The sequence below is a fragment of the Gigantopelta aegis genome, chromosome 1, assembly GCF_016097555.1.
Source record: "Gigantopelta aegis isolate Gae_Host chromosome 1, Gae_host_genome, whole genome shotgun sequence".
Taxonomy (NCBI): Eukaryota; Metazoa; Mollusca; class Gastropoda; order Neomphalida; family Peltospiridae; genus Gigantopelta; species Gigantopelta aegis.
In genome coordinates, this window is record NC_054699.1 from 8,742,904 (window position 1) to 8,751,438 (window position 8,535).

Here is an 8,535-nt window from a genome sequence, read left to right on the forward strand (position 1 = left end):
GTTTGTGAACAAATTCATAAGATGACATCATACTAGTACTTATTAAAAAATAAGGCCTGCTCGTATCCAGGGCGATAATTTCACCTTCTGTCAAGGTCAATTTGAAAACGAGGCTTGCATGGGTGTTTGCCAATACAGCGTTAAAGGAACATTCCAGAGTTTGCTACATTATAAGATGTTTCCGACTAATAAAATATTTCTACGATTAAACATACATATTAAATATATTCTCTTGTTTTAGAATATCAGTGTGTGTAATTTCAATGTGTTTCTGGTCGTCTTAATATGTGTAAGAAGCTTAAACTGAATTTTGTCTTCAATAAAATATTTTAGGAAATAAAATGACATTTAACCTAGTACAAATATTAGAACGACCAGAAACACGTTTAATATACAGCCACTAATATTTTATGCAGAAAAATATATTTGATATGTAATTACAATCGTTAAAAAGTTTCTGTGAGTCGATAATATCTTATAAATTGCAGCAAACTCGTGAATGTCCCTTTAAAGTGGTGTTATCGTATTTTACAGCTAACAAAGGTATTTTAACTCTTTAACATTAGTATATCAATTTAATTACTAATATTAGGGTGTTTGGGTAATAGACAACAGACGGTCAGGGTGGTAATTTTCGTTTATTTATCTTTCGTTTACATGGTTCACCTATAGTAGGCCGTAACCACAAATTGTACGTAGCCTAACATGTTTTGTCACCTACCTTCTCGAGCAACCCCTGTGTCTACAGGGTGTATACTACCAAATCAAATCCCATAGACGACAATAGTAACATATGTGGCTAAAACTCCTACCTGCAACGTATCAATCGACATAAACGCCACGGATATAAATACTACCACCCCTCACCCTTAAAGTGAAACACAAAAAAGTGGGTGTCAAGCTGCTCATTTCTGAGATAACAGGTAGCGTCTATGACTACCCTAGTTCCGCACAAAATTTGAGTACTTTTTTTTACAGGTACCCCATACATGTTCCAAGCACAAGGCTACATGACACAGTGGTACTAGATGAAATAAAATTGCATACATTTTTAGCCCAGATGAAACTATTTTATTTTACAACCAACACACTCACATTTATAACCAATCACAGGACTTGTGGTGTTCACTTCTCTATCAAAAGTTGGGTGCACCTCGAACTTTGACCCAGCCGGAAGTTATTTGGTTTAGTACTACCTATACTGATAATATACATTTTTCAAAAAGTGTCCAGCTATGTGTTTTTTGATGACAACCAGGATCTGGTGTACTCTGACATAAAGTGACAGCCTCACTGAAACTGTTGTTTCTACAGTGCAACCTAATATAATGTACACCTCATACACCTGAACTAACAGCCCATGTAGGTAGGTGTAAGGACAGTACACCGACTTCTCGCTCATTAACGATTAACCTGAACTAACAGCCCATGTAGGTAGGTGTAAGGACAGTACACCGACTTATCGCTCATCGCTCATTAACGATTAACCTAAGGACAGTACACCGACTTATCGCTCATTAACGATTAACCTGAACTAACAGCCCATGTAGGTAGGTGTAAGGACAGTACACCGACTTCTCGCTCATTAACGATTAACCTGAACTAACAGCCCATGTAGGTAGGTGTAAGGACAGTACACCGACTTATCGCTCATCGCTCATTAACGATTAACCTGAACTAACAGCCCATATAGGTAGGTGTAAGGACAGTACACCGACTTATCGCTCATTAACGATTAACCTGAACTAACAGCCCATATAGGTAGGTGTAAGGACAGTACACCGACTTATCGCTCATTAACGATTAACCTGAACTAACAGCCCATATAGGTAGGTGTAAGGACAGTACACCGACTTATCGCTCATTAACGATTAACCTGAACTAACAGCCCATGTAGGTAGGTGTAAGGACAGTACACCGACTTCTCGCTCATTAACGATTAACCTGAACTAACAGCCCATGTAGGTAGGTGTAAGGACAGTACACCGACTTCTCGCTCATTAACGATTAACCTGAACTAACAGCCCATATAGGTGTAAGGACAGTACACCGACTTATCGCTCATCGCTACACACTTATCGCTTAACGATTAACCTAAGGACAGTACACCGACTTATCGCTCATTAACGATTAACCTGAACTAACAGCCCATATAGGTAGGTGTAAGGACAGTACACCGACTTATCGCTCATTAACGATTAACCTGAACTAACAGCCCATGTAGGTAGGTGTAAGGACAGTACACCGACTTATCGCTCATTAACGATTAACCTGAACTAACAGCCCATGTAGGTAGGTGTAAGGACAGTACACCGACTTATCGCTCATCGCTCATTAACGACTAACCTAAGGACAGTACACCGACTTATCGCTCATTAACGATTAACCTGAACTAACAGCCCATGTAGGTAGGTGTAAGGACAGTACACCGACTTATCGCTCATCGCTCATTAACGACTAACCTAAGGACAGTACACCGACTTATCGCTCATTAACGATTAACCTGAACTAACAGCCCATATAGGTAGGTGTAAGGACAGTACACCGACTTATCGCTCATCGCTCATTAACGATTAACCTAAGGACAGTACACCGACTTATCGCTCATTAACGATTAACCTGAACTAACAGCCCATATAGGTAGGTGTAAGGACAGTACACCGACTTATCGCTCATTAACGATTAACCTGAACTAACAGCCCATATAGGTAGGTGTAGGACAGTACACCGACTTATCGCTCATTAACGATTAACCTGAACTAACAGCCCATGTAGGTAGGTGTAAGGACAGTACACCGACTTATCGCTCATCGCTCATTAACGACTAACCTAAGGACAGTTACACCGACTTATCGCTCATTAACGATTAACCTGAAACGATTAACCTAACTAACAGCCCATATAGGTAGGTGTAAGGACAGTACACCGACTTATCGCTCATCGCTCATTAACGATTAACCTAAGGACAGTACACCGACTTATCGCTCATTAACGATTAACCTGAACTAACAGCCCATATAGGTAGGTGTAAGGACAGTACACCGACTTATCGCTCATTAACGATTAACCTGAACTAACAGCCCATATAGGTAGGTGTAGGACAGTACACCGACTTATCGCTCATTAACGATTAACCTGAACTAACAGCCCATGTAGGTAGGTGTAAGGACAGTACACCGACTTATTAACGATTAACCTGAACTAACAGCCCATATAGGTAGGTGTAAGGACAGTACACCGACTTATCGCTCATCGCTGTAAGGACAGTACACCGACTTATCGCTCATTAACGATTAACCTGAACTAACAGCCCATGTAGGTAGGTGTAAGGACAGTACACCGACTTATCGCTCATTAACGATTAACCTGAACTAACAGCCCATGTAGGTAGGTGTAAGGACAGTACACCGACTTATCGCTCATTAACGATTAACCTGAACTAACAGCCCATAGGTAGGTGTAAGGACAGTACACCGACTTATCGCTCATCGCTCAGGGACAGTACACCGACTTATCGCTCATTAACGATTAACCTGAACTAACAGCCCATATAGGTAGGTGTAAGGACAGTACACCGACTTATCGCTCATTAACGATTAACCTGAACTAACAGCCCATATAGGTAGGTGTAAGGACAGTACACCGACTTATCGCTCATCGGACAGTACACCGACTTATCGCTCATTAACGATTAACCTGAACTAACAGCCCATATAGGTAGGTGTAAGGACAGTACACCGACTTATCGCTCATTAACGATTAACCTGAACTAACAGCCCATATAGGTAGGTGTAAGGACAGTACACCGACTTATCGCTCATTAACGATTAACCTGAACTAACAGCCCATATAGGTAGGTGTAAGGACAGTACACCGACTTATCGCTCATCGCTCATTAACGATTAACCTGAACTAACAGCCCATATAGGTAGGTGTAAGGACAGTACACCGACTTATCGCTCATTAACGATTAACCTGAACTAACAGCCCATATAGGTAGGTGTAAGGACAGTACACCGACTTCTCGCTCATTAACGATTAACCTGAACTAACAGCCCATGTAGGTAGGTAGGACAGTGTAAGGACAGTACACCGACTTCTCGCTCATTAACGATTAACCTGAACTAACAGCCCATATAGGTAGGTGTAAGGACAGTACACCGACTTATCGCTCATTAACGATTAACCTGAACTAACAGCCCATATAGGTAGGTGTAAGGACAGTACACCGACTTATCGCTCATTAACGATTAACCTGAACTAACAGCCCATATAGGTAGGTGTAAGGACAGTACACCGACTTATCGCTCATTAACGATTAACCTGAACTAACAGCCCATGTAGGTAGGTGTAAGGACAGTACACCGACTTCGCTCATTAACGATTAACCTAAGCAGTACACCGACTTATTAACGATTAACCTGAACTAACAGCCCATGTAGGTAGGTGTAAGGACAGTACACCGACTTATCGCTCATTAACGATTAACCTGAACTTAACAGACAGTACACCGACTTCTCGCTCATTAACGATTAACCTGAACTAACAGCCCATATAGGTAGGTGTAAGGACAGTACACCGACTTATCGCTCATCGCTCATTAACCTGAACTAACATACACCGACTTATCGCTCATTAACGATTAACCTGAACTAACAGCCCATATAGGTAGGTGTAAGGACAGTACACCGACTTATCGCTCATTAACGATTAACCTGAACTAACAGCCCATGTAGGTAGGTGTAAGGACAGTACACCGACTTATCGCTCATTAACGATTAACCTGAACTAACAGCCCATATAGGTAGGTGTAGGACAGTACACCGACTTATCGCTCATCGCTCATTAACGATTAACCTACACCGACTTATCGCTCATTAACGATTAACCTGAACTAACAGCCCATATAGGTAGGTGTAAGGACAGTACACCGACTTATCGCTCATTAACGATTAACCTGAACTAACAGCCCATATAGGTAGGTGTAAGGACAGTACACCGACTTATCGCTCATTAACGATTAACCTGAACTAACAGCCCATTATCGTAGGTAGGTGTAAGGACAGTACACCGACTTATCGCTCATTAACGATTAACCTGAACTAACAGCCCATATAGGTAGGTGTAAGGACAGTACACCGACTTCTCGCTCATTAACGATTAACCTGAACTGACAGACTATAGAGCTGATCTGTATGTGTGTTTCCAGGAGAGTTAAAATTAAAGTTTGTTTTGTTTAACGACACCACTAGAGCATACTGATTTATTAATCATCGGCTATTAAATGTTAATAATTTGGTAATTTTGGTATATAGTCTTCGAGATGAAAACCGCTACACTTTTCTATTAGCAGCAATAGATCTTTTAATGCGCCATCCCGCCGACAGGCTAGCACATACCACGGCCTTTGTTATACCAGTCGTGGTGCACTGGATGGGAAATAGACTAATGGGCCCACCGACGGGGATCGATCCCACACCGACCACGCATCAGTCGAGCGGTTTCCGTCCAGCCTCCAGGAGTGTGTTTGGACATTAATTTGATATAAGCGCGAAAATAACTGTAATTAATTAAAATGGAAGTGTATTTGGTGTGTACCGGACGAAACCCGGAATTCATCAGCATGTAGCAGCGATGTGTCATCGGCGAAACGCAATGCGGATCAGTAGGCATTAAAACGTATCAACGTTTACCGTTGACGCACTAAACTTTAAAACGAATCAGTGTGTGTTGATCCGGATAGGATACGGGTTGTGTCACACCAAACTTTAAAACGGATCAGTGCATTTTGATCCGGATAGGATACGGGTTGTGACACACCAAACTTTAAAACGAATCAGTGCCTTTTGATGCGGATAGGATACGGGTTGTGACACACCAAACTCTAAAACGAATCAGTGCATTTTGATCCGGATAGGATACGGGCTGTGACACACCAAACACGAGTACCAAACCTCAGAACGGTTTTGGTCTCAATTCACTGGGCTGCGTCCCGTCCCTCACGAGTCAGAACGGGTTTGGTCTCAATTCCCTGGGCTGCGTCCCGCCCCTCACGGGTCAGAACGGTTTTGGTCTCAATTCACTGGTTGCGTCCCGCCCCCCACGGGTCAGAACCGTGTTGTACTCAATTCATTGGGCTGCGTCCCGCCATTCACGGGTCAAAACGGTTTTGGATTCTGGTATATCAATGATACACTGGCGAACATGGTTCAGTTCGGGTCGGTTTAAATCGCAAGGTGCAGACAAAATAAAATGTGATGTGAGTTGCTAAATGACACCACTAGAGCACATCGGCTATTGGATGTAAAATATTTGGTAATTTTAGCACATTATATCTCTTAGAAAGGAAACCCTCTACATTTTTTTTTTAGTAGTAGCAAGGGATCTTGTATATGCATATACAGGATAGCACATACCACGACCTGGAAAGAGAACTAACCCAGTTGACCCACTGATGGTGATCAGGTGAGCGTTTTACTACTGGGCTACTGTGCTGCAGGGTGCATTGTTAACAAGTATTAAATAGCAGTCGTCTGGGTAATTAAGGAATGGTCGAGGACGCTCTATAATAACAGTATACATTAAACCAACGCTGTGCTAGACATGAAATAAAATAATGAATCGCATTACACTTCAGTGAATCGCTTCAATGAATCTCATTACACTTCAGTGAATCGCTTCAATGAAACACGACTACATAGCATAATTACATGACACACACACACACACACACATATACACACACACACACACACACACACACACACACACACACACACACACACACACACAGAGACACACTATACAGAGACAAAGAGACAGAGGGAAATAGAAATGTAGTGAGCAAGATGGAGGGAAAGAGATACATGAAATGATTATATATATATATATATATATATATATATATAGAGAGAGAGAGAGAGAGAGAGAGAGAGAGAGAGAGAGAGAGAGAGAGAGAGAGAGAGAGAGAGAGAGAGAGAGAGAGAGAGAGAGAGAGAGAGAGAAAGAGACATAGGGAAAGAGAGAGAGACACACACACAAAAAAAGAGCCACACAGAGAAAGAGAGACAGGGAGAACGAGACACACAGAGAGAGACACACACAGAGAGAGAGAGAGAGAGAGAGAGAGAGAGAGAGAGAGAGAGAGAAAGAGAGACAGAGAGAGAGAAAGAGGGGATAGAGAGAGACATAGGGAAAGAGAGAGAGACAAACACACACACACAGAGCCACATATAGAAAGAGAGACAGAGGAAGACAGAGGTAGAGAGAGAGAGAGAGAGAGAGAGAGAGAGAGAGAGAGAGAGAGAGAGAGAGAGAGAGAGAGAGACAGACAGACAGACAGAGAGACAAACACACACAAAAAGAGCCACACAGAGAAAGAGAGACAGGGAGAACGAGACACACAGAGAGAGACAGAGAGAGAGAGAGAGGGGGTAGAGAGAGACATAGGGAAAGAGAGAGAGACAAACACACACACACAGAGCTACACATAGAAAGAGAGACAGAGGGAGAAAGAGACACAGAGAGAGAGAGAGAGAGAGAGAGAGAGAGAGAGAGAGAGAGAGAGAGAGAGAGAGGGAGGGAGACAGACAGACAGAGAGACAGAGAGAGAGAGAGAGATTACAATACGTGTATATTTACCTGCAGTAACGTTATCCCTGCCCTGGGGGTCGAGACACTGGCTGCCATTATTAAGAGAATCACGAGACTTCTGAACACTGAGGGCAGAGTTTGTTCATGTTCCTTTACAACCAATACTGAAGTCAGTATCCAGGCATACGACCACACAGTGAACGAAAATTAATGTTACTCAACGTGTTTCAGAAAACTAGTTCACCTATGTGGGTTTCTTTGTATAGGCAACGAGGCAAGAACAACGTCCACGGTTGCGATCGAATGTCAGTTACGGAGATCCGGTTAACCACAAAGTAAAATGTTTATGAATATTCATGAAGTTGTATTGAGTAAAGGTAGTCATAGTGCTGACAAATACGGGAAATACTTAATCGTAGCCACCAGGATGTAACATGTCGCGAAATGCGATTTTAAGCTAAGCCCTTATTCGTAAGCCACGCCCCATGTCATAAACGAGTCTGATATGTTTCTGCGGGAAATAAACATAAATATGAACGAATAGGCCTAATACCCTAGTAAATTATGTCAAATATAGATCTGTGTTATTGTAACGAGCATTTAATAAAATATTAAGTAATACAAATCAGTTTTATAACTGAGCGTTTTTCAATATGTTTTTTTCTTCTAATCTGTACTTCCGATGTTTTGACGTACCTACGTAGTCCGATACATCTGTGACCTGCCGTCAACTCGGCAACTGAGTAACAGTGAGTTTATGACAGATGTATTGGACTACAAACAACGCTGTAAAGTTAATCGTTTGTAAACGTGACACAATATTAATAATACGTGAATAATATAATATATAGCATAGTTTGGGTGCTTTTTTTTTTTGGGGGGGGGGGTTAACGTCTGTATCAGATATGTAAACATGAATATATATACAGTACAGTGAAACCC

The 8,535-nt window shown here is 41.9% G+C and overlaps 1 protein-coding gene across 1 annotated transcript in view; it reads right to left on the bottom strand.

The window, feature by feature from the left end:
• The window catches only part of LOC121370316 (toll-like receptor 4), an 18,822-nt gene extending 10,834 nt beyond the window's left edge, over positions 1–7,988 (bottom strand). Inside the window, exon 1 of the mRNA XM_041495461.1 lies at positions 7,642–7,988. Coding sequence (XP_041351395.1) covers positions 7,642–7,689 — 48 coding nt within the window. The 5' untranslated portion in view covers positions 7,690–7,988. The remainder of the gene's footprint in view (positions 1–7,641) is intronic.
• Between the last annotated feature and the right edge of the window lie 547 nt (positions 7,989–8,535).